Source organism: Cynara cardunculus (assembly GCF_001531365.2).
Source record: "Cynara cardunculus var. scolymus isolate 2C chromosome LG 12, CcrdV1, whole genome shotgun sequence".
Taxonomy (NCBI): Eukaryota; Viridiplantae; Streptophyta; class Magnoliopsida; order Asterales; family Asteraceae; genus Cynara; species Cynara cardunculus.
The window spans coordinates 2,870,740-2,896,970 of record NC_037539.1 but is presented as its reverse complement, the minus strand read 5'-3'; the positions used below and the strand labels follow the sequence as shown (position 1 = coordinate 2,896,970).

The following is a 26,231-nucleotide window of genomic DNA, read 5'->3' as shown; positions in this document are numbered from 1 at the left end:
GTTTCACCCTTTTTGGTGTAACAAAAAATCTCAAGATTTGTCCCATAAAAACTAAAAATAGTTTCACCTCGTCTTATTTTTTTTGTCCATGACATGCTAAACATGAAACTATTTTTTTTATCTCGTCTCGTCCCATGTAATCTGCTTTCCAAAGACAAGGAAAAGGATTACACAATGTTAACGGTTAATTATTCGGTTTTCCAAGCACTCCATTACCCCATCTCATTAAAGTCAAGTATCGCATCATCTTTTGTTTTTTTAATTTCCTTAATAATATTATAATAATAAATAATATAATTATTAAATTCAAAATTATTATATATATACACACACCATATTATAAAATACATAGACAGAATTTTAATAATGCAATAGCTTGAAATGCAAAGTGAAAAATCATAAAATAAAGAGGGTTAATTAATGCATCATTAAAATTGAAATATATTATGTTATTATTTTAATTGAATTTAAAATATTTAAATTATAATAAATTTAAAGTAAACAAACTACTAAAAAAACCAGTAATTATTGTGCATATAGAAGTATTGGCTTTTAAATTAATAAAAATTAAATGACGATAATACTTTCAAATTAGATGAATAACATTAAATTTTTTGACTTTTTAAAAATAAGAAATTGAATTAATTTTCCATTTTGTAAACAACTAGTATTTATTTAGGGTTAAGATTAGAAGAGAACTTTGAAAAAACAATCTGAAAACTATCAACATCGTTAGATTGATAACTAAAGGGTTGTTCGTTTGTGACTTAATGAGCTGTATAAGCCTTATAGCTTATTCGCTCAGCTGTAGAAAGTTGTTCGGATGCGGCTAATTCGCTCAACTGAGAGCTTAATTGGTCAGCTAGAAACTATGTGTCATTTACACTCAACCATTTAATTTCCCCATCTGCCCTTACCCTATAGTTTTCACCCCTTATTTTTTAGTCCAACTCTACAGCCACCATTGCTCAAGATGAGGGAGAGGAGACAACAGCAGCTCAACTCAGCTCTATTGGTTCCAGCTCCACTTCACTTGATATTTCCATAGCCATCTTCCTCCCCCATCGCTGGCGTTCCACTGGTTCCAGCCCTAGCCGCTCAGCTCAACTCTTCTCTTTCTTTTCCCTTTTGATCCACAATCCCTCAAACCCTACTCACCTCCTTCCTTATCTTGGTGATGGCATTCTTCCACACTGCCAACCTTAAACACCTCAAAACCATATCAGAACCACCACCGTCATAACAACAATACTCATAATCCCCACCACCCAAGGTCTCTCTTCATCCTCCCACACCAAGAAACCCCACTGCAAACAACCCCCCGTTCCCATCACCGCCGCACCCGCTGCCTCCTTTTCTCTCCAACATCGAAACCCTAATTTCGTCCCTCTTTCCGCCTCAAAATCAGAACTTGCTGCCGATTTCTCTCCACCATCGGAACCCTAATTGTTTTTGTTCCTTCTATGCTTCCTCATCCTTTTTCTTTTGTAATTGTGTATGTTCATAGGAAGAAGAAATTTGATTGGGAACTTGGATAACGAACAAGAAATTGATTCTTTTTGTTAATGAAAAAGCTAAAAAAATGGAAGGGGTAAAATGGTCATATATATATATCATTCAAAGTGTTTATTCAGCACTGCAACCGAACAACAACTTATTTATTATCATACAAACAACTTTATCCATACAGGTCTTAACAGAAAAAAAAAAAAAAAAAAAAAAAAAAAAAAAAAAAAACAACCCCTAACTTACTTAAAAATGCAAATATTTCTTCTTAACTATTAAATTAGAAATAAGCAAAATACAACAAAAATCATTTTATTATCTTTTAACTCAACGTTCATTTTGGTACATGTTTTTTTCCATGATTCTTCGATTGTTTAGGTTCTCTCGGTATCTTTTTGATTGTTTAGGTTCTCTCGGTATCTTTTTGATTGTTTGTAATAAATCTGTTTTAAAGAACCAATCAAGAAAAGGATAATTATCATGCGGAAAAATCTTGAAGTGAAAAGGGGGGTTTACAGAGATCAAAGTATGCAGTTGGAGTAGAAAAAACATGGACTATGCGTATACACAAAACCTTTACTAAATAACAATCCTCTTCATCAAGATTCCCTCTCGCTTTCTCTCTCTTATTCATTTCTAGTTTCTGGCAACAACAAGAAATTTCAGATATCACCAACCCACAAGAGAATTTCTTCTTCTTGTTGCTTATCATCATGGATGATGATGTAGTGCACCGAGTTTTACAAGAAGGTGGTCGGGATTACTACCAACAAGCTCCCTCTACTTCCTCATCGTCTCCATCTATTCTTCAATCTCTTCCCCTTCATGCGGTAGGTTGATTTCAATTTTTCTTGTTTTGGGTTTTCATTATGCATGCCAATTGTTTGATGAAATTGCCTAATTAATTTCTTGGTTTTTGTGTTTGGATTCCGACCGATTAAAACAAGTTTGTTGTTCGAATTTATTGGCCTTTTTGACCGGTTTGCGAAATAATCTCTCCATGTTCCTCATAAAGAGAGAAACTTTCGTATATGAATTTAAAGGGGATTAATTTTTGATTCCCAAATTGTCATTGAAGTGAACTTTTCCCGTAAATATTTAGAAAAGTTCGATACTTGCATTTGCTGCGTCATTCTGTACCAATTCCACCAATTCCGTCCTTACCGTTTTCACATTTGGAAAGTTTTTGGTTAATCTAAATCTGAACTTTACTTTTTCTTTCTGAAAACAAGTTTCAAACTGAAAAGTCGAACTGATTTTGTTGTACCTATTGACCATACGCAAGTAGTTTCCATTAAGTACCACTGTAGTGGTGGTTAATTGTGTGGTATCAGTGTGCTTCAATTTATGGTTTCTTTCTGAATGTTATGATGTTCAGAATCAGGAGCATGCCTAGATTTGCAGACTGTAAACATACAACTTTTCTAGTAACTAAATTGTGCTTTGGTTCTTTTGTAGTCTTTTGATCGTGGCTATTACCTGTTGGTTAAATCAATTCAAGAGCTTAGATCAAAAAAAGAAGGTATTGTAGCCGTTGGCATTGGTGGTCCTAGTGGATCTGGTAAATCGAGGTAATAGTAATATACCTAATACCTATAATTGCAATGTATCCACTTGTGTCGTGTTAAGATCTGTTGGCAACGTGTTTGGAATGGACATAAACATGCACATTAAATGATGTCTACAGCTTGGCAGAGAAGGTGGCATCGGTCATTGGTTGTAGTGTCATATCAATGGAAAACTACCGCATCGGAGCTGATGAAGGGAATGATTTGAATTCATTAGATTTTGATCTTCTAGTACAGAATCTTCAGGTATGGAGTAATGGAGGTCTTTCTTAAAAAGATTAACATGGTTCTTTAATTTTTTACATTTATTTTGTTAACGTTCATACCATAATTATCGCAACAAATGGGTGTATGGTACTTGAAACTTGAATTTTGCATGCCATGATCAATCCTAGTTGAATTTTGACCACTTTTTTACCATCCAATTGAAGTTCCGAACCTTCCCAATTTCTTTGGTATAATTCTATGACATGCTATTTTGAAGTTGGGATGCTTTCTTTGGCACTTCAAGCTTATCTTCAAATGAATGTTACAAGATTAATGCATATGTTTACTCTCTTAAATTCTGAAGAAATAATTATCTAACTTCATGATTACTGAAAACTCGTCGGTTTTACATAGGATTTGTTGAAAGGCAAAGATATATCAACACCGGTGTTTGATTTCCAACAAAAAAAACGCATTGGAACTAAAGAGATCAAGAGTATTTTTGGGGTGGTGAGTACACACATAATTGCCATTTTACATGTAGACTAGCTGGTTGCTCTTATATTTTGTACCTACCTTGTTTCAGGTGATAGTTGACGGTACATACGCTCTCCATGCAAGACTACGCTCACTGCTAGATATTCGTGTAGCAGTGGTAATTATTTTTGGTGTCATTATTATATGCAAAATTTGCAGCAATTAAGTAAATTGCCAGCTACAGTCTACAACTGTGAAATACAACTTATAGTTAACTAAATATGTGATTATATATCTCTAGCGTTCATTCCTGTTGTGATAATAATTTAGCTTCAACTAATAATAGTAGGTTCTCATATGAATTTCTACACCTTTTCTCTTCTGTGGTACCAGGTTGGTGGTGTTCATTTTAGTTTACTTTCTAAAGTGCAATATGATATTGGAGATCCTTGCTCATTGGACAATCTAATTGATAGCATTTTCCCGTTGTTTAGGAAGCATATTGAACCAGATCTTCACCATGCACAGGTAGGACATTTAAGGTTCCAACCTCATCTTATATCCTCTGTTTCCTGATAAAGGTTTGTTTTTCTGCAGATCAGAATTAATAATAGTTTTGGTGCATCATTTAGAGATTCAATCTACAAGCTCAAATGTAAAACTGAGGTCTGCCTTCTTAACCTTCCTGGTCTTAATCTTACATCAAATTTCTTGGGTAGTCTTGGAGTTCATATATGATTGAAACCTGCCTTTGCTAGTCAGAATATTGCTTCAAGAATCCGCCCCTTTTTTGTTGCATTGTGACCTTACTGCTTTAAGTCTTAAACAAGTGGTTTATTTATCTCATTACAAACTATTATGGACCTGTTTACAAGTTTAAGTCAGTCCCTTCCTGATATGGATCTTGTCTTCCATCTGACTGCCTGCTTTCTCATATGCCTAAATGTGTTGGGAATTGAGATGGGTTTGTGTTAGTGTCCATGTAAGTTTTCTACAGCAATCTGATATTATTGTTAGAATTTCTTCTATGCTTGAATCATTGCTGATTTTTGTTTAATTCAAAAGCAAGGAAGTCATACCATGTTAAAGATATATAAGAATGATTCTAGTTCACTTATATGTGAATTGACACCAGATCAAGAATCATGTTCTTCCTTTGGTCCGGATATACGTGAATTATGAGAGCTGTTGCTGTTACTGGTTATTTGCATTCCTTGTGTTGACGTCTCTCTGTTAGTGTGTTTTTACTCATTCCGTGAAAAGTTATAGTGCCTTTTGTTTTTTTGATGGATTCAAGGGTTCACAAGTTAATATGTTATAAATTAGCAGTTCTACTGTTTTATTAGTGTGGCTGGCAATGAGAATCTTGATCTATAAGGGATTTATTTATCTGAAGTAGTTCAGCAAGGAATCACTTAAACTTAGAGGAAATAAAGCATCTAATTGCTGTTGGTCCAAAAAATTATTGATGGTCCTGAACTCCCAATATCAACAGAATGCATGCTAGAGGTATCCTATTTATGTGCATTGCATATCTTCTTTGCTTGCAGTAACTTTCCGAAAGTTAGGATAGCTATTATGTGGGGTCTGTTTTTCTGGTCAACAAGTTCCTTGTCCTTCTTCCCTTTCTAATAACCTTCAAATGGCTTGCTTTTACCAGTAGATGTGAGTCAGTGATACATATAGCTGTTTATTTTGGTAGATTTTGCATTTTCTATGAAATGCGTCCACCTTTTCTGTTGATTTTTTTGTTTGAGCCTTTTAATTGGTCATGGTGATGTATCAGTCAGAAAGTGGACAATCAGCTTACCCTTTTCTGAAGAAGGAAGCACAGATTGATAAGTGAGTCACCAACTTGTTACACTTCCTTCTTATGGTAGCCTTTTCTATTACAACATCAACTTACACAATCATCTTCTCCCAATTCTTTTCTGATCATGCCTTGTCACCACCAAATGTGCAAATGATCTTTCTTTCAGCTTCATTGAGATGTACTTGAGGCCTCCATCTGCAAGTGAGGTAGCAGGTGTTAACGATTGGATTAAGGTGCGGCAGAGTGGTATCAGATACTATCTTTCACTGGGTGACCAAAGAATTGTCGACAAAAATTTCATTATTCGGCCAAAAGCCGAGTTCGAGGTGCATAAACAGCTCCTTCCTTATTCCATCTTAAATGGTAGATAATGTAGTGCACAATATTATTGCTTTATCATCAAACATACACTAGCAGCTCACATAACACACTTATCCTTGAAATCTCACTTGAACATAGAATATATTGTGTAGCATTCTGTAAATAAACCTGTCAGCAGCTTTGATTTTGGTACACTCGAAGTGCACACTTTCTTATTTGACCTTTTGCTTCACATTTTGTAAAATGGGGTAAAAGAAGTTCCGTACACAAACCCAAATGAAGATAATTCAGATAATTATCCTTTGTTTGTTTCTCGTTGTTCTTATCTGATAGTTTTGATTCTTTTTCTTTCTCACCCACTTTCTTCTGTAAAATTGTAACAGGTCGGAAGAATGACCCTGGGTGGTTTGCTGGCTTTGGGGTACAACGTCGTTGTCAGTTATAAAAGGGCATCTAAATCAATTATTTATGGAAATCTTTCAATATCCTTGGAGACAATAGACACTCTTGATGAAACATACCTAGTGCTCAGGGGCAGAGATAGAAAAGTATGTCCTTAATCCTCTTACTTTGTCCTTTTCAAGGTTTTTTTGTTTTTGTTTTTTAAACTGTTGGGCATGCATGATATATTTTCCCTTTAACTTCTTGTAATCTCATTGAAGGGTTGACTGGTGATGTATTTTCCACATCCTGCTAATGTTTAGAGCTGGTTCTGATGTTCATAGTGGGTGCATTTCTTTTGCGTAGATGGTTGAATCAGAGGCATCAAGGCTGGGCATCACTGGGCCCTGGATCACTAAATCGTATCTTGAAATGATTCTTGACAGCCAAGGTAACTTTTTTTAGAACATACTGTGCACATCCTACCTTCCGGACCCTACTTTCGAGTGAGATATATTTGGTTATAATTGGTTTGGTTAGTTCTTTGAAAGTTGTTGCTTTCTAACTGATTTGTGTCTTGCAGGTGTTCCACGCCTTAATACTCCCCCTCCTTTGCCTAGCATATCTTCAGGCATCCATAGAGAAGCACCAATTGTTGCTCCAAAGCCCCTTCGCATTCGTCCAGAACTTGTCAACAGGGATGATGATATATCTCAACCATGGACTCGATCCCCCACCAAATCCAAAGTGGAGCCAGTCTTAGCTCCATGGCGTTTCATATCAGATGGTTCAGTTGTCGATGGGTCTTCCATTGGTATGTATCTTTTACCCAAAAGTAAATGAAATGCTTCCATATTAAATGCATCCACATATGTGTTGGTTCCTCTCATCAAGCATATACAGATCCTTCTTCTTTCAGGGATACGCTGCAGCTTGCCCCAATGCCTGATTCTTTTGATCTGGACAGGGGACTGCTTCTTGCTGTTCAAGCAATACAGGTAAGCATTTTGAGATGCTTTCTCAAAGGGTAATCAATGGCTTTTGCCACAAGAGGAAGACATTTTTTTTCAATATTCTTTGATTTCAAAGATGCATTATCAATCATGTAAAACATCGAATAAAATAAATAGAGAAAAGCCGACTATCGGAATCGAACCGATGACCATCGCATTACAAATGCGATGCTCTAACCTCTGAGCTAAGCAGGTTCACATAACATAGATTCGACATGCATAGGAATTCAATAAACTCTTAGAATCTTTGCTATTAACTATTAAGCTATTCATATTCGCTATTCATAATTAATATGAATATATTAAAGAATAGAATATAGAATTTCAAATAACTGTTAAATATTATAGAACATAACAATTAATCTTTGGATCTAGGAAAGTTCAGTAGTTATCTTTAATGACTTGCTAACGAGATACAATGTATCTTTTCATCAGGCTTTGTTGGAGCACAAGGGCCTGCCAGTTATAGTCGGAATTGGTCTCTCTCTCTCTCTCTATATATATATATATATGTGTGTGTGTGTGTGTTTGTAGGGTCCGGTTCAGTGGAAAACCGCAAAAAAATGAAAAACTAAGAAACACCCTAGTAAACTTCATATGGACGGTATGCACATGTGCATACAAGTAATTTGTAAGCAATTGGTCCCGTATGCACATGTGCATAACAAGAACACGTGCATAAAAACCAAGAAACCGCTTCAATTACTTGTATGCATATGTGTATACCGTTCAGATGAATGGTTACTATGGTGTTCCTTAGTTTTTCATTTTTTTTGGGGATTTTCCCATGAACCTCCCTCTATAGGTATATATGCATATCGCTTTATTTTAATGGAAATTTAACCTGACATGGTATTCTTATAGGAGGTCCGAGTGGGTCAGGAAAAACTAGTTTGGCTCGTAAAATGGCAAATATTGTTGGTTGTGAAGTCATTTCCCTTGAAAGCTATTATAAGTCTGAGCAAGTAAAGGACTTCAAGTATGATGACTTCAGATCGCTTGATCTGGCTTTACTCACAAAGGTACTAAAAGTTTGATTCTTTTTGTTTAGCATTTGGATCATGTGGGATGAGAAGCTGCTTTGTGTTGTTTTTCTTGCTGTTTTTTGTATTTGGGTTGTTTGTTTTTGTAGTTACAGACTCCTAGTCGAATGAAATTGACTTTCTGCTTAGTCAACTTGAAATTAATTGAATTTTCACTTGGTTCTCATCGTATCGTGACACTTTCCTGCTTTTTGTAATTGAGTTGTTTGTTTGCAGAATATCAGTGATATCAGAAGAGGTCGGAAAGCAAAAGTACCTGTATTCGATTTGGAGAGTGGTGCTCGCAGTGGCTATAAAGAACTTGAAGTTTCTGAAGATTGTGGAGTGGTATATCTTGAAAACTAACATATTAGTCACTTACCCTGTCTGTGTTGCTTCCCGAAAGATGTGATAAAGAAATAAGAAAAAGAATAGTGAAACAAGAGAGAAGCATGAAAACAAATGGAACAAGAAAGAACAAATGAACAAGGGAAGCATTAGAAGATACTGCTTAGTTAGGGCCTGTTGTTTGCAGCTTAATGAGCTTAATGGGACTCACAGCTTATTCGGTCACCTATACATGACTATTTGGTGGTGTCTTAATGGTATTGAAAGTGGTTTATTCAGTAAGCTTCTAGGAGGGAGCTTTATGCAGAAAACCAAGTTTTTTTTCCAAACCTGCCCCTTCCAATTAAAAAACATGCTCCTTCCATATATGAAAAAACCCTCCCAAAGAAAACCTTCTCAATCTACAGACAACTTTATCCATACAGGACTTAATGGAAAACCAACCAAACAACCCCTTAATTTGCTTTGCTAGCAGAAGCTTCAAAGCATGCAGTCCTTTATATTTGATCATCATGTTTGTTTGACATCGTTGACGGGGACAGTTTGTTATATATAACCAAGTAGGATTTAAAATGAGAACCATAAACATGTTGAGAATTGGGAAACCAACTGTTTCATGTATTATTCATGGTGAATAACCCTGAGTAATGAAAATCATTCATGATGAATGTCGTGATAGATATTCATGACAAAATTTATTCATAATGAAAATACATGATATTCATGATAAAAATACACCATACATCTTTCTTGGTATATCCAGATAATAGGTAGGAGCATAAACTGATAAAGTCAAATCTGCTTTCTCAGCCTTCACATATCTATGCGTATATAACAATAGTGATTATCTGAGCAGGTGATAATTGAAGGTGTCTACGCTTTGCACCCTGATATCAGAAAGTCGCTGGACCTCTGGGTGGCTGTTGTAAGATTAGCTCGTGACTAAGGCTTTCTTGTGGCTGATTGTTACTAACTTGTTTCTTTTCGTAAAACGAGCATGGCTTTATAACTAAGAGACAACCATTGTAAAAAATGCAGGTTGGAGGTGTTCATTCGCATCTCATTTCTCGAGTTCACAGAGACAAAAGTAGAGCGGGATGCTTTATGTCTCAAAACGAGATCATGACGACAGTGTTTCCTATGTTCCAGCTACACATTGAACCACACCTCGTTCATGCTCATGTTAGTTCATTTGAGGCTAATCGATAGAACTTATAGTTATTTCGTACATAACAGATTAGCAGTCTTCAGGATTTCCAATGTCTAGTCGCATTAAAAACTTTATGATCATCTTTTATCTTGCAGCTAAAAATCCGTAATGATTTTGATCCGGTGCTTTCCCCAGAGAGCTCATTGTTTGTGTTAAAAAGCAACAAACAAGTAAGTTCATTTTGGAATTCAGCAAAAGCAGTAAAAATATTAAATACCCACAATTATTGAATAATTGTCATGATTTTCTGGATACAGGTGGCTTATCAAGATATTTTGAAGTTGCTTGATCCTGCAAAGATTTGTAGCTCGGCTCAGAATTTTATTGATATATATTTAAGGCTTTCTGGAATTCCATCTAGTGGGCAGCTAACAGAGAGCGACTGTATGAGGGTGAGAATATGTGAGGGGAGGTTCGCGCTGCTGATAAGAGAGGTCTGTGGTGATAAATTTATGTCAAATTTTTAATTTGATTTTTGGTTTTATGAGTTTTCATGGGTTTTAAGTTTTCTTACTTTTCTTCGTTCATAAATTATTTTTGTTGCTTGTTTCCTGATCTCTTGAGAATTCTTTGTTTTCTTTGTATTAGCCAATAAGAGAAGGGGATTTTGTAATTCAACCCAAGGTGGACTTTGACATCAGCATCAGTACAGTCTCCGGTCTTCTTAATCTTGGGTAAATTATGTATTTTAAATGTATATATGCTGGCTGGTTTTTGTTGATAATTGTTGAGTATGTCTCTATGATTCTGATGCAGTAATTGTTGTATCTATAAAGTCTATAAGATACTTAAGTAACTTCTCCTTGGGAAGATATTTCTTATGTAATTGCTTATAAATCTTCAGTTTTTGTTCAAAATATGTGAAAATATGTGTTTTCCAGGTATCAAGCTGTAGCTTACATTGAAGCATCTGCATATATCTACCAAGATGGAAAGGTAGTTATGTTTGTGTTTGTTTCTTGTGTTTATGTTACACAGGCCTTGTTTATCTGGCTGGATGTTATCGAACTACAGAATCCCGGATCTAGATTTTGGGTGGTTTGAATCTTGATTCTGCTTGAAAATGATTTGGTCAAATTCGTTATATATCCATATTCGTAAGTAAAAGGATTCAGAATAATCAAATTGCAGCTTGATTTACATATTTGGGACATCAGAAAAGATCCATATAATTGTCGTACTTTACTTTCTACTAGTGGTGCATTCACTGTTATTTAGCTAAATGACCTCCTGACAAGTGCTTTTTTAAACCTATCACCTTCTGACAAGTTTTTAGGCATTCTTGTGTATGGAAGTGACATTCTTCTGTTAAACGGTGACATTTTCAAACTTGTCAGAAAGTTATGGATTTATAATGAAAAACTTTTGAGAAAGTTATTTAACTGAAGGACCCTACATTTTCATCTCAATGCTATATGTGGTTTGGTAAATTAGCTTTTAATTGGAAATTTGGCTTTTTTTTTTGTAGCTTCTTATAGAGGTTGATCATCTACAAGATGTCCCAGGGCCCTATATACAGATAAAAGGAGCAAGCAAAGAAGTTGTGGTGGCTGCTGGTTCAACACTTGAGCTGGATGGTTCATACACCACAAAGGTTCTGCAAAAACTTAGCATTATAACCTGAATACCATCTTTGTGGTTTTGTTTCAAGCATTTATCGTTTTTTATTTTTTTTTGGTCGTTTCTTCAGAGTTACCTTGAAATAGTGCTGGAAAAATTACCAGCATCAGATAGAAGTTCAAGTGGGATTAATGGTCAACAAGCTGCAAGATTGCAAGAACTTGTTGACAACATCCAATCTCAGGTTCCACTTCTCTCTCTTTCTCTCTCTCTCACACACACACAGAGAGAGACATGTAGAAACATGCTTGAAGATACTGTTTTCTTTCTGGGTCCTTTGGTTAAATGACGTTCTGCTATATTTTTTTTAAAAATCCATGACCTGTCAGAAAAATGCCACTTCCACACACAGGAATGCCTAGAAACTTGTAGGAAGGTCATGGATTTAAAAAGCACTTTTCTGGAGGTCATTTTGCTAAATAACCTCGGTCTTTTAGTTAAATGACTCCCAGATTCTTTTTAAAGCCATGACCTTCCGACAAGTTGTAGAATGCTACCGCTTAACATAAAAATACCACTTCTATACACAAGAATGCCTAGAAACTTATCAGAAGGTCATTTAGCTAAATAACCCTTTCTTTTGACTATCTCCATCTTAAGAAAAGGGCAATAATTTCCTTTGGTGAGATGGCCTCTTAGTATCACAACATTTTCTTTTATGCCAATTTTTTAATCTCATAGTACTTATTTTACCCATAGTCATAACTATTAAGAATTACAGGGTATTTGAGGTGTGTTTAATAGTCAAAACCCTTCGATTGTACTTGTTATTATAAAGAATTTATATTTTAGATCCACCAAATTCCTTAATTTTGTTATATTGGAGGGTACTGAGCCATTTGGTCAAGAGCCAAACACTTCTATTAAACTATACGTTCAAAATTAAAAACTGCAATCTAGTGGAGTTTTTATGATGATATCCTAGTTTAACTTTGCCGTTTATGAACAGGGTGGCAGTTCATCTTCGGAGTCCTCACCAATTAGGGAGGTTGTTTCCCCCGTGGAAGGTGTGATTGAAGATATGCAGTCAAGAATCAAGAGACTCGAACGGTGGCAGGCAATTAATACAGTAAGTAATTCTCACTGCTTGTATTCTTTTCAGCCATTTAACAATTTCATTTTTACGGGGTTTATTATGTGAAATAAAACGAAGATGTGTTTGTTGGTTCAACTTAAATGGAGAATGAAGATGTGAATGTGAGTCCAATGCCTCGAGAAAATGGAGTGGAGAATGGAGAGAAATAGGATAAACGATTACAACTTTCCTTCTTTCTCCCTTATGTGGATTTCATCTTCTTTCCCGGACGTTGAGTATATGAACTAAACAATACACTGTATATCTCACTCGGAAGTGGGGTCTGGAATAGTGGGGGCGGGGATGGGATGTACGCAGACCTGACCTGCTAGAGCGGCTGTTTCTGCGAAGACCCCCGATAAAGGACATGGGATCCCCAATCACACTACAGCAAAATCGGCTTAATAGGACGTCAAATATATCTAATTGTCCTAATAGACTCTTTTATAGGATTTTAGCTTTGAGGACCAAAGAATTGTGTCCCCTACGTAGGATAATTTTGAAATAAGTTGTCCTATTAGCATTTTATAGGGGACAAACAAATCTTTTTATAAGACACGTTTTTATAACACACTTTCAAATAATGTCATGTAGAATGACTAATAGGACACTTCATTTCAACAGTGTCCAAATTTTTTGTTAAAACGCTAAAAAATGTTCCAACAACTTATTGTACTACCATTACATAAGAAGTTACAATTGTTTGGTCCTATAAACTCAAGTCCTATTAAGCAGTTTATTAGGACATTTGGATATATTTGTCGTTCTATAAAGCTAGTTTCGGTGCCATACATTAGATCACTGGTGATTGTGCTTTGTTTGCTTGAGTTGAATAAGTTTTTCTACATATCATCTGCAGGTGCTATGGACGTTCCTGATGTCCGCGTTTGTTGGATATTCGCTCTATCAGAGGAAGCGCCAATAATTGCAAGTTTTCTGGCGGCTTTAGAGTCCGATACTGATTCTTCATGAACATATAAAGAAAATCTAGAAACACCACATGGAACGATATTGGAAGCTAACCCCTTCAGAATTCTCGTCTAACAAAACACATAGCAGTAACTTTATTGTATGCTTTCTGGTAAATAACCCTTTCGGCTGTAAAACCTTTTCTCCGTCACATAGAAATGGTCAAAATCCAAAGGCGATAACGTTATACTCGTATTCTGCTTGTTGTAAGTTGTTTTCCGTTTCGGGTTTGATCATTTCTAGAGAAAACCATAACCCTTTTTTTTCTTATACCCTTCTCTGTGTACTGAAGAAAGCTTACAGAACAATAATATCATAATTTGAAAATATTTATTTCACCCTGTTGAACCTTCTTTTTGCTAATTCTCTTGTGTTTGCAGTTCATATCATAACCTAATCTTGTAAGTAATTAATCATGAAGCTGTTCATGAGTCAAAAGTAGTGTTCTTTGTTTTGTTTTTAACTGTTTGGTATGCAGATGGGACTCGACAAGTGAAAAAGCTGTGCAAGGTTTTAGGATTTTAATTTGACATGAATAGTTTAGTAATTTATCAATCTTGGTAGATATGTCAGATTTTTGTTTCACCAATTTTGGTGGGACCAAAAAATGTGTTTTTTGTCGTACTCGGTTCTATTTTTTAGTCTAAATATCGTATAAACGTACAAGGGCAGACCTACATAGAGGAATATGGTCATACAGGCCACCACGTCATGGTTCCGTCGTGACAGAAATAAATTACATCTATGAAGACTATATCTTTTCGTCGGGTCCATGTATATTCTTTGAAACTAAACTAATGGCACGAGTTTGTGACGGCAGAGATGGTTAACGTTGTTGCGCTTGTACAAAAAGGTTTGGATCCAAGTCCTTTTTCTACCAAATTTCTTATTTTTCGAGCTTAAATTTTGAGGAGTTTTATATAGCTTTTGCATTATTTTAAAAAACTCAAAAATAATGTTCAAACACAGGTTTTTTTCTGCAAAAGCAAGAAACCAACCAACGGATCTATAACAATTTTATGAAAAAAAAATTCATAGATTCTTTTCTAGAGTTAAACGGTGTCAGTACGACTTAACAACTTTTATAAATTTATAACATGGACAAGTTTTTATTCTGTCATGTCCCGTCATGTCCTGTATACCAAACACATCCTATCAACACAATGTTGAATTGGTAAATGGTTAAGAGAACTTTATTGCGAATAAAGGCCCAAAATCCGAAATCCGAGTTGGATATATTGGGCAGGTTTTGTTGGTAATAGCCTTAGAAAACTATTGTTTCCCATGGAGTTGAGATTGCTTATTGGGTATAAAATCCAAGACCCTACTTTCAAATATATATCCTGGGCTCGTTTGGTTGATACTGCAAAGAGAATAAATATTACCAAAGGGCCTTTGGCCTAGCGGTATGTGAGTCTTTGGCCTTCTAGGAGGTCAAGGGTGAGAAGAGTGTGTTAGTTTATTTGTTCTATTTACCGTATATAAATATTACTTCAAAAAGGAAAAAAAAATCAGAACCGACTTTCAAGTGAAATATATTAGACTCAGTAACTTAACAATTGAAATCTTTAAGGTCAAAACATCACATGGGTGTTCCAAAAATATAGTTCATGGGGTGTTTCATTCCCTTTTAGGAACCTTAACAAGATTTGGTTCCTAAAATCCCTACAACCTAAAAACAAACATCTACATCTTGAGATTAGATTGCAATACTTACAGCTTTTCTTTCACTCCCCATGTTAATTTGCCAATTGCAATAGTTCATTCCTTCAGCCATGGCTTGATGAGACACTCTTCATCGACGAAAACAACGATGAGACGGCTTCTCCTACCGTCAAGAAAAGAGCATGCGATTGCAAAAGATCGTTGGTTCCGTCCGCTTTTTGCAATTTCTCCAGCACTTCCCCGACCGGATTCACCAATACTAGCTGTAACCGGTTCAAAAACATTAATCAATCGCCGAAAAAACTAGAAAAATATTATAGAAAGAAAGAAGGTTAATTTGAAGATTATAGATGATGGAGCTGGTTCAAATAAGAATGCTAAATATTGTAAGAAGGGAAGAAATAATTGAAAAAATCTCTTTGAAGACGATGTTACAGATTATTCATATGGGTTTATAACGGATTTTTCAATGATTCACGTATGAACCCTTTTTTAACCTTCTTATTTGAACCCGTCACTGTAGAAAGAAGTCATCGAGATCTTGAATATTTAGAACTTGCCTCAACACCCTTCTTTTCCAATACCCTCCTGAGTTCTTGAAAGAATGTTACTCCATTTGTATCAATGCCACTTACAGCTGAAGAACACACAGAACAAAGACGATATTTTTAGATATTTACGCGTTGGATAGATCCAAATGCTTTCTAGAATCGATGAGGTAAGCAACAAGTAAAATCTAGAAGTTACCAGAAAGATCTAGAAGCACAAATCTGAGACCAGAATGTCTTTTGGTTTCTTCTTCCTCCTCATAATCTAATATCCACCTCAAAATCCTTCAAGAAATGATGAAACCAGAAAATAATGAATATGGAATCTTTAAGTTACTGTAGAACTCAGATCTAATGATCAAATCACCTGTCATTCAGATAATTGGAGTTGGCAAAGTTGATTGGAGCTTCAATGCTTAAAATCAAGAACCCTGGGACTGAAACAGCTTCCTTGTACTGATGTCTGTTTCTAAATATGTCTGTACCAGGTATGTTCCCCAACACCACTGTTTTGGGCCTTGTCATTTGTAACACCATCTTGAAGATTGAAATCCCCACCTAAATTCCGACGCACGAAAGTTATAACGAAAAAAGACCAGTGTATATTCATCAATGAATATACCCAATAACAGAATAACATTCGCAGAAAGAGCACATTCATTAATGAATATACTCATACATTCATTGATGAATGTATACACTAATGAAGTTCATATGGGCAAATCCCGGATTGTGTAACCGGTAGAGAAGTGAGAATACTTACAGCCAGGGCCAGTCCTTCTTGGACCGATATAAAGATCACGCCAAAGAAAGCGCATAACATGACCACGAAGTCGAATTTATCAACTTTCCAAATCTGGTAAGCAGCCGGGATGTCGATGAGGCCAATGACCGCGGTGACAATGATGGCACCCAACACAAGGTTCGGAGTGTACTGAAACAAAGGCATCAAGAATAGCAGTGTCACCATAACTGTCACTGCCATGATTATATTGGAGACTGCGGTCTTGGCTCCTGCATTATGGTTCACGGCAGACCGTGAAAACGCACCTACAATTTTAGGGTGGCGGTTAGAATACGAGTACAGATCTTAATTAAGTACAAGTAGTAACATACAACATGTACTTTCTAAATTCAGAAAGTACAGATTATAATTAATTTAACAATATAACACGCTTACAAAGCATGACTTAGGATCACGTGAGACCAACCTGTTTTCATGAGACCCGTGAGACTACTACTTTACACTTGAAACTTCACAGCCAAAACGTTATGAAGGTAACCTTCACAGTGTTTTTGCTGTGAAGGTTCGGTTTTTTTTACCTTCACAACGTTTTGCTGTGAAGTTTTAAGTGTAAAAAGTGGTTTCACAGGTCTCGAAAAGATAGATTGGTCTCACGTGAACCCAACCCTATAAAACATGTCACACTCTTAAGGGTTAGTTAATATATGAATTAACCTGTGGTGATGTAGCATGAGGTGGTGGAACCAACAACATTCATGACTCCAATTGCTATCATTTCTTTGTTACCATCAACTTGATAATTCTTTAAGGCAGCAAATGTTCTTCCTACAGCAATCCCTTCCTGTTCAATGGAAAAGACAGAAATACCCTTTTAAGAATGGTGGGTTACAGGTGAAAAGACAGAAATACCCTTAGAAAGTTGTAGACTTACAGTGAGGGAAATGATGCCAGTGATGAGTCCAGTTTTCAAGACTAAACCAAGATGGGTTCCATGAAAATGTAACATGTTCCATGAAGGTGGATTTAATCCTTGTTCTAATTTACCAATCTGTTTAAACCATAATTAATAATGAATAAGGTTTAATTTTTATGATTTATATAATTAAATAAAATAAATAATTAATTAATTATAAGAAGGAGAAGGAGAAGAAGAAGAAAACTAACGACAGAAATGCCATGGTGTTGAGCTTTGAAAGCAAAAACAAAGAGCGTGGAGACGATGACCGAAAGGAGAGGTGCTCCTGCTGATATCCAAAATAGCTTCGGTTTCTTTATGCTCTGCAATTAAATTAGTGATCATATATTTATATTCTTGTAACCCGATAAAATCATAAATCTATATTTGACATCATATTTGTATTAAAATTACTAAACAACCCGCACTGAGATATAGTTTGTTTTTCTTGTGCGAGTAAATATAGAACCTGATTAGATTATCTTTCAAAAGAACAATTGAAAAGAAAAGGAGCCGTGGTGAGACTCTAACACACCCTCTACAACATAGGTTAGACGAGCATAAATCGTCCCTCAGTGTTAAATCCCTAACTGTAATATCATATAAAAATATGTAAAATCTGATTAAATTACTTTTTAAAATAATAAAATACAAAATATTGTTACATATATTGAGCATAAATAATCTAAGGGGGTGTTTGGTTAGAAGTATTAGACAGTAATCGATGAAAATAAAAATAAAGAAAACTGTTTGGTTTTATATAATATAATGTGCTCATTCCATGAGAAGCCCAAATTCTGATTCCAAGTTAAACTGGGGGAGAATGAAAATTCATTTCCTATCATTTTCATTCCACTACTGAACTAAATACCTCATAAGTTTAATTAAATAAAAATTTTAATATCTTTATAATCGTGCACACGTGGTTTCACATTATCTTTTAATTTTGTAATAAATTAAATCTTAGGCATAATTCTAAAATAATTTAATAAAAAGAAAAATTCCTTTTGTTTCATAGAAAAAACAAGAGGGATAAATATGTCTTTTAGTACTTTTCGTACCGCCCTTTCTCGTGATATGTTGTCTCCCATGGTTTTTTGCGGCTTTATTTTATGCATTTGCTATTTTTTCTGTGTTCATATTTAACTTTTTATGACTTGTTTTATAATAAAAATAAAATTATCAAAAAATAAGATCAAGAATAAAAGTCACGAGCATCAAATTTATAGAAATTATGCTCTTTGGGTCAATTTATACGCATCTCGACAATTTTAGGGTCCCTAAATATCAGTCGAGAAAATTCCGACTAAAATTACAGAACTTAAACCGGTAACTTATGAGTAGGATTCTCGATGGTTCAAGCCTTATTACTTGACGGGTACGTACGTACGTACGTACGATACAACAAATCAATCAAGGGCAATTATGGAATTACAATAATATTACTTACAATGTGTCTTGTCACAAGTAGGAATACAAGAAAACAAAACCCCATCAAGATTGTTTGCCATGACCACTGCAACAAAAAATAAAATAAACAAACAAAAAATAATCATAAAAATTGAAAACAAAAATACAGTTTGAAAGTTGAAATAATAAGAATAAATATCGAAAATAAGAGAGAATGTTAAGGAAATATTCATATGTGAATTATTAAAAAAATCCATTTAAAGATGAATATATGAATAATTTGTTCACATATTCATCTTTAAATTAAAAAATATCGGATTTTTTCAATTATTCACATATGAATATTCTTTTCTTACCTTTTCAAGATACATAGTGTTTTTATTTAAATTGGCCCCTGCTTGTATATATACGTATCGAAAACAATAATGTTTTGTACTTTCTTCATTGGACACAACATTACATGTTTTTCGTTTCGTTCTGTGTTTCTCCCTTTTCAGATAACTGGTATCGAAATACGTGACAATATTCCTTTTTATTTGTCTTATTAATTGGACTCAATGATCTAGACCTTTTTACTCAAAAATTTCAATAAAAATTGAATGTTGTTTATATAAAATTCAATAATGTTGAAACAACTCTTTTTTGATTTAACGTGAATATCCAACCCGCTATGCGAGCCGACTAATCTCAGGACGACCACAAACAGGTAGCTCGAAATCACCGCATGTGAACCTCCGTGGCCATAAGTGGATCATTGTTCCTCCTTGGATTTGAACCTGGGACCTCCGGACACTTTTGACCTTTGGAGCCAAGCTCAAATTAATCAAGCATATATATCAGATAAAACACATACCTCTTTAGTGTTGTGGAAAACAGAGGACATAACAGGAACCAATCCCATTTCTTTGGTGAAATGTGTGATACCCAGAAGAGCTTTCAATTGTTGAAGTGATACTATGATTGCTGCTCCAGCCATGAACCCAATAAGTGTAGCCTTTGACAAGAAATCAATTATGAACCCAAGCCTACACACACATAAATAAATGTATATATATATATATATATATATATCATGCATTAAATTAAAATTTTGTACATTATTTTGTAATCAAGAATCCCATGGCCCATGGAATGTTTTTGAGGTCAACATCATTTGACCACCAACATCAAGAAAAGCATCTGAAGACTGAAATTAAGTTAACATGTTCGTTTATGATAAATGGTTAGAAACGAACATGTGATCATCTAATTTCAATCGTCAGGTGACCGTGGGTCAACGTGTACAGACCTTAGAAACCCGAGAGATGCTTGAAAGAGACCAGCGAAGAAGGTAGAAGTGAAAGCCAATTGAAGAAACAAAAGAGGGTCATGACCAGGTGACACTTCTTGTCTTAGCATTGACCCCATCAATAGTGATGCTATTGACACTGGTCCAACTGCTAGATCTCTTGAACTCCCAAACACAGCATATATGAGTGGTGGCACAAAACTTGAATCTACACACCATCACCAAATATTTATGCATATACTCAGCAATCGGTTTAAATGATGTTTTAAGACATATATTTTGACCGTTAAACACTATACTTACATAGACCAACAATAGGAGGGAGATTGGCAAGCTTTGCATAGCTTATACCCTAAACAAAACAACCATGAAACCAAAAGAGAATTCTTTGTAAACACATTTTCTTTAAGAATTATATAAAAAGAAGATGGCATATATATATATATATAGATATAAGAAGGTGAAAGAAAGATTTAAAATACCTGAGGAATGGCTAAACTAGCAATAGTGAGACCAGAAACAACATCAGATTTGAGTAGGTTGAGGTTATAATGAGGACCCCATTGAAGTATTGGAAAGATGTATTGAAAAGCAAGAATCCATTTTTGCTGAGTGGGTTGTCCTTTGAATTGCCTAAGAGGGTCATCAGGAAAGAATGTTTCTTTGAGTCTGTTCATCAACTTCTGAAAGCTGCTTCTTTTTGGTGGTGTTTCAACCTTGTGGATCTCCATGGCAATCTCTACAACACATGGATTATGATTATGATTATGATTATGATTATGAGAACCACCCAAATCTTGATGATCTTCAACCTTTCCCTCCATTATTCTCTTCTTTTAGAAAGATGGCGTCGGAAATCCGAATCTTTTCGAAAATTTTCAAGAAAAACTAAAAGAGAGAACAATGAGGAGATGGAATCAACATGAGGGGGTGCTTGCACTTATAAAGGAATCATGGTGGTGTTGTTGTTTATGTCTTTTTTATGACACATGACATGCATCCCCACACATCCATCAACTTTTCCAAATGGAAAAGAGAGAGGTTTTTATTTATTTTATTTTCAAGAAAATCAAAAGAGGTGTATGGATGAGGGATAAGGGAGCTTTTTAGGATTCTATTTCTGGGTTAAGTTCAAAAAGGACACAAAGCAAAAGGGTTTTGTTTGTTTTGATGAGTGGATCAATAATTGAATAAAAAGGGTTTGGTGTTTCTTGATTGATTGCTAGCTGCCTACTTAATTCATCAATGAATATGTGGTGCTCTTCTCTAAGCTGGTTATGACTTCAATGGTGTGCAGGACCTGCAGGTGAACATGGTTTAAATGCATTCATTCAGATGTATGCAGAAATTGGAATTGAAACAAGCTGCTAGAAAGCTAGAGATCGATCGCAACAATGGTCGGTGTATGACGGTTGAAGATAGCTAGTGTCCATGATCCATATTAATTACCAAATATTTGATAAACATCCATCCTTTTCCGAGTCGGCAAAATGGTTGTAAAGATAATTCATATTCGTATGGACCAATTTCCAACTCAATACATACACTAGTAAATAGTAATACGAATTTTTTCGATTGTATAAAACGATAAAAATGTTTAAGTGTTGGTACTTTTTTTGAAAGGCGACCGTTTTGTAAAATCAAATAAAACCAAACCTAGTCAATGAAAATAGTATAACCGGACAAAAACATACTCGGTTACCTTCCATCTAGAGAACGTAGAAAAGAAGGAGGTCACGAGCCCAAACCAAAGAAAACCCCCACATACAGGTGTGGATGGACCTATAGCAGGGCATATGATGGCACGTGACACCGTATTATCTCTTTGTCGAAAGGTTAATTTTTTTTTTTTTACGTTTATGAAAGATGCAACTGTATCTTTTGGAAGGTGGTATCGTATGATATTCAAAAGTTCAAGAAGGTAATCAACAAAAAAAAAAAATTAACTCTTGAAATCAACCAAAAAAAGCCCCGAAAAATCGATTAAAAAACTAAAAAATTCATCGAAATCAAGTAAAAAAAACTTTAAAAATCCTTCGAAAACGGTGGAATTAAGCTAAAAACACATCGAGCGATATTGAACGTTAGTAAAAACATGAAGACACGTTGATTAAAATTGTGTTTTTTTGTAATTATTTTTTGTCTATATTATATGGTGCCACCATATAAAAAAATTCATGGGTCCATCCTTGTATGCAGGGCTACCAACACAACAAGAAACCATACAAAAGAGAAGCCGAAACAACCAAAAAACAACTAAGAAGAATTAGTCAAATTACAACACGACGAAGCTCAACAGATTGTCTGATATGATCAAACAATTGTATGACTTATATAAATATCTTATGTTAATAAGTTGATAGAACGGTTTTAGGGTTCTAACAAGTTTTTAGAATAATTATTAAATAATGTTCATTTGGGGGTTCTATCAAGAATTACATGTGTTCATTTAACAATTTCTACAAGTGTCACGTAAAAAGATTAATTTGAGACTCTACAAGTGTTTCGTCTTAAAAACTTAAATCTTATAAATTAGTCTATGAAAATTTCCAGAACTTTTTGTACATCCTATAAATCCAATTACATTACTGTGCATTTGCCAAAACGAAAATCATTAATTATTCTGTACAAATCATAGCTGGAGTCGGTGTTACGATGGTAATTCATAACCTGTCATTGACATGTTATAACACATCCAATCTTTCTAATGAAATATTTAACAGGTTGTTTAAGTTTATATGACCAACAACTATAAGTCTTACTAAAAAAGTATTATAATAATTTATTAAGACGGAGTTGGACAAATTTTATTATGAAATAAAATTTTAAAAAGTGGTAAATAAATAAAGAAATTAATGGAATTCTAATTTTTCTATAAAACCATATAAAAGTATCTTTAAGAAAAAGTTTAATTTTGGGAATAATACAAATATGTTATATAAACATATGGTGTTTGGACAAAGTCGTTTGAGTCAAATATGTTATATAAACATAAAAAAAAAACTACATTAGACGACTATTAAAAGTTTGATGGTTTGTTTATTTAAAAAAAAAAATCACGGTCTTAATATTTTAAAATGCAAAGTTTAATGATTTTTTATTTAAAAAAATAGTTCATGAACTTAATCATTTAAAATGAAAAGTTTTAATGGCTTTTTTATACAAAAAAATAATTTAGGGATTAAATCGTTTAAATGAGAAAGTTTATTAGATTTTTTTGGACTTTTTTTTAATCAAATATGAACTAAGTAATTAAATTATTTATTGATTATGTTTTACTAAAAATAAAGAAAAACGTCTAATGATCTTCAACCAATTATGCGCTTCAATATAATTACCAAGAGTAAGTGTTATAGCTTGTTTTCAATACTCAGCAGCTTGGTCGAATCAAGCCTCCGCAATTTCAGAATCCGCCTGTAGAATGGCCTGTTCTCCCCGATCGAATATTTGTAACGAAGATCATGACATGGAAAGTGAAATATTTTAATAATTCTGTTTTATTCATAATTGGTGTATGTTAAGTCGGTAGACAATGTTATTAATTTCTATGAAAAAACCCTTCTGGATCGAGGGTGCAAATTGTAAATATAACAAATTAATATCCTATAAAAAGTAGAAGATTAAATTAAGCTGAGAAGTTTAAGAAGAGGTTTGGATCTTCATTTTTAATCTTAAACCAATCTATGGATATCGTTTTAGAACGAAATTGATCTGGTGTATCTCTTTATACTTGATCTAGTGTTTCTCTTCAATTATGATTGAACCAACGGTGGATATCCTTTCTTACCATAACTTTCATTCTTACTGAAACTCAACCTATGAACAGTATTTAAAATAAATACAGCATTTTTATTTCATACAGGTGATTTTAGAAATATCTAATTATCTTGTTAAAGGCAATTTATTAAGAAAATGAAAGGGAAAACAAAGAAAAGTATCGAGGGGGTGAGAGACAGAAAAATGTTTCAAGAACCACCAAGAAACCGAAACAAAAGAGGACTAGGAACAGACAAAAAAAAACATCAAACTACAACAAAAACGAGAACCAATGCCGGAAGAAAAACGCTCAAACGACCACTGCAAAAAGGGTACGGAACCAAGAAACCCAAGAAATTGAAGAAGAATTGCATCTCTAAAAAATCCAATTGAAAGACAGGAATAGAATCGACTCCTTTAAAGACCCGAGAGTTTCTAAATCTCCAAAGAAAGTACACCGCAATCCAAATTACCACTTGCAGGATGCCCTTTTATGAATCTGAGATCTATCTTTCTCCAACAAAGTTGAGCAACTCGTAAATGGAGGTCAATAAATTGCAGTAACTGTTCCACCAAACGAAGACGTGTTCATATAAGTTCATGGTGCTTACAGCCGAGCAAAAAGTGTTTCACCGATTCGATGATCTTTACACACCGGGCAAATTATCGAGTCTAAATCAATAACTTTGTTGTCAAGTTCTTGAAGCACAAGAAATTCAAATTTGAAGATCATTTATAAAGTTATACAAGATTTATTAAAGAACACAAAAATATAGAAGTTTGTATGTCATGGTTAAAATCAAGTTAAAGTTATAGTTGATTAAAAAAACTAAAAAATATATGAAAAATCAAATTTTTTTTTCATTGATAGACATTAGTTTATATATTTTTTAAGTATATAATATTTATATATGACAAATAGAACAAATAAACACATATACCCTTCTCACATTTGGTGATGTTTGAACTCTTGACCTCTTAGGAGACAAAGACTCACGTACCTCTAGGTCAAATGCCCTTTGATAACATTAGTTTATATTATTATTCATTCACAAATTGTTTATTTTGCCACTAAAGTGGAATTGTAATCAATTGCTCAGCTTATGTCAAATATTTTAATTCTCAAAACAAAATAGGTATGGTGTTACATGATGGAATAAAAGGTGAAATGATTAAATGTAAGAGAGTTTATTTTATTTTTTTAATTAATTTAATAAATAATATCTTTTTAATCAAGGTTATAAAGTTTCAAACTTTTTATTTTATATCAGTTTAAATTGTTAAATTATTGATTACGTAACATTTATTGACAAAAATATCAAGTTTTTAAATCATATTGAATGAAATATATATATATATATATATATAATTGTAGGTCAGCCAGTTATTGATCAAAATATCTTTATTGATAACTTGACATGTATGTCGTCAAATGTTACACAACAGGTTACTAGTCAAAATAGGTATGAAACAGATATTTTTTTGAAACTCTATTATATTGATTGACATAAATATATATAACCTATATAAAAAAAATAAGGACCTATTTGCATTTTGATGTATTTGTACAGGTTGGGTCAATAAATCTTCAAATGAACCTAAAATCTATATATATATTAAAGAAGAAACCAAAGGTAATGAGGTGACACCTTCTAATGCTTAGAACCCCTCTTATCTTTTTTCTCATTTTTTTTATTTTTTTTAAATGTTGAATATGTTAAAGACTTTTTTGCCCCTTGATGAAAAATGTAAAGCTCATAATTAACCCGGGTTATTTTTGTAATTTTGTATACCCAAGTTTAACCTCCAACTCTTCATTTGCTCTTCCATTTACTTTCTTTTATTTCTTAAAGAAATTTGTTTTTTAAAGTTTCAATAATAAACAAAATGAAATCATATAAAATCCTTTGGTGAAGGATGAAGAAGATGAGAGTTGAAGAAGAATTCAAAGATTTTAAAAGGTATGTAGAAATTATATTCATTAAAAAATGTGATTTGTTATTACATGTTTCTTTTTCAATATTGTTGGATGTGTTTTTATCATAGGATATGATTGTGTTTACGATTGGATTATATAAATTGTKTTTAYRATWTGATCATATAAATTCGAATAAAATTTTGATATTTTATAATCACAGGATATGATAAACTTTTTTCGAATTTAAGCTTCATTAACAACAACTATTTATTCATCTTCATCTCTCACACCCTCTCAAATTATATCTCTATCTTATACATCTCTAAATTTATTTTCTTTCTCTTTGGTTTTTCTTTTATTTTACTATTGATAATCTTCATAGTTTTTTTTTTCACTTCTCCCATAATTTTATGTAT

The 26,231-nt window shown here is 33.9% G+C and overlaps 2 protein-coding genes and 1 non-coding gene across 6 annotated transcripts; 1 reads left to right on the top strand and 2 right to left on the bottom strand.

Annotated features, from left to right (window-relative positions):
* The first annotated feature begins 2,088 nt into the window (after nucleotides 1-2,088).
* On the top strand, nucleotides 2,089-14,195 carry LOC112523046. The gene is made up of 26 exons (XM_025132480.1): nucleotides 2,089-2,336; nucleotides 2,965-3,077; nucleotides 3,194-3,320; nucleotides 3,696-3,791; nucleotides 3,868-3,936; nucleotides 4,152-4,286; nucleotides 4,356-4,424; nucleotides 5,545-5,600; nucleotides 5,738-5,897; nucleotides 6,276-6,440; nucleotides 6,640-6,724; nucleotides 6,857-7,087; nucleotides 7,177-7,271; nucleotides 7,722-7,764; nucleotides 8,151-8,308; nucleotides 8,546-8,656; nucleotides 9,513-9,581; nucleotides 9,695-9,838; nucleotides 9,962-10,036; nucleotides 10,124-10,300; nucleotides 10,455-10,540; nucleotides 10,748-10,802; nucleotides 11,335-11,460; nucleotides 11,557-11,670; nucleotides 12,436-12,555; nucleotides 13,421-14,195. Exons 1-26 carry the CDS (start codon nucleotides 2,220-2,222, stop codon nucleotides 13,484-13,486), a joined length of 2,862 nt encoding a protein of 953 aa, XP_024988248.1. The 5' UTR covers nucleotides 2,089-2,219; the 3' UTR covers nucleotides 13,487-14,195.
* Nucleotides 7,409-7,481, bottom strand: TRNAT-UGU. Its single transcript has one exon. It is a non-coding gene; the product is annotated as a tRNA-Thr (tRNA).
* An 891-nt stretch (nucleotides 14,196-15,086) lies between the features above and the next one.
* Nucleotides 15,087-21,554, bottom strand: LOC112522944 (probable sulfate transporter 3.3). 4 transcript variants are annotated; one of them, XM_025132301.1, is made up of 14 exons: nucleotides 20,954-21,554; nucleotides 20,624-20,880; nucleotides 20,445-20,493; nucleotides 20,142-20,349; nucleotides 19,707-19,878; nucleotides 18,894-18,959; nucleotides 17,653-17,766; nucleotides 17,420-17,536; nucleotides 17,203-17,329; nucleotides 16,507-16,793; nucleotides 16,111-16,301; nucleotides 15,943-16,028; nucleotides 15,756-15,832; nucleotides 15,179-15,458 (listed from the first exon to the last, which is right to left on the bottom strand). In XM_025132301.1, the coding sequence occupies exons 2-14, from the start codon at nucleotides 20,870-20,872 to the stop codon at nucleotides 15,300-15,302; spliced, it is 1,902 nt and encodes a 633-aa protein (XP_024988069.1). In that variant the 5' UTR covers nucleotides 20,873-20,880; nucleotides 20,954-21,554; the 3' UTR covers nucleotides 15,179-15,299. The 4 variants fall into 4 exon arrangements, with proteins under 4 accessions (XP_024988067.1, XP_024988069.1, XP_024988070.1 ...); XM_025132302.1 differs by having other exon boundaries at nucleotides 21,376-21,554; XM_025132300.1 differs by having other exon boundaries at nucleotides 21,442-21,551.
* Between the last annotated feature and the right edge of the window lie 4,677 nt (nucleotides 21,555-26,231).

Coding starts and splice junctions, on each gene's coding strand:
- LOC112522944 (XM_025132299.1), bottom strand. CDS start 20,965: ATGGAGGGAAAGGTTGAAGATCATCAAGATTTGGGTGGTTCTCATAAT. Junction 19,879..20,141: donor GCATCTCTCGGGTTTCTAAG/GTCTGTACACGT, acceptor ATGTGTGTGTAG/GCTTGGGTTCATAATTGATT. Junction 18,960..19,706: donor TTTTCCACAACACTAAAGAG/GTATGTGTTTTA, acceptor TTTTTGTTGCAG/TGGTCATGGCAAACAATCTT.
- LOC112523046 (XM_025132480.1), top strand. CDS start 2,220: ATGGATGATGATGTAGTGCACCGAGTTTTACAAGAAGGTGGTCGGGAT. Junction 9,839..9,961: donor CACACCTCGTTCATGCTCAT/GTTAGTTCATTT, acceptor TTTATCTTGCAG/CTAAAAATCCGTAATGATTT. Junction 11,461..11,556: donor ATGGTTCATACACCACAAAG/GTTCTGCAAAAA, acceptor TCGTTTCTTCAG/AGTTACCTTGAAATAGTGCT.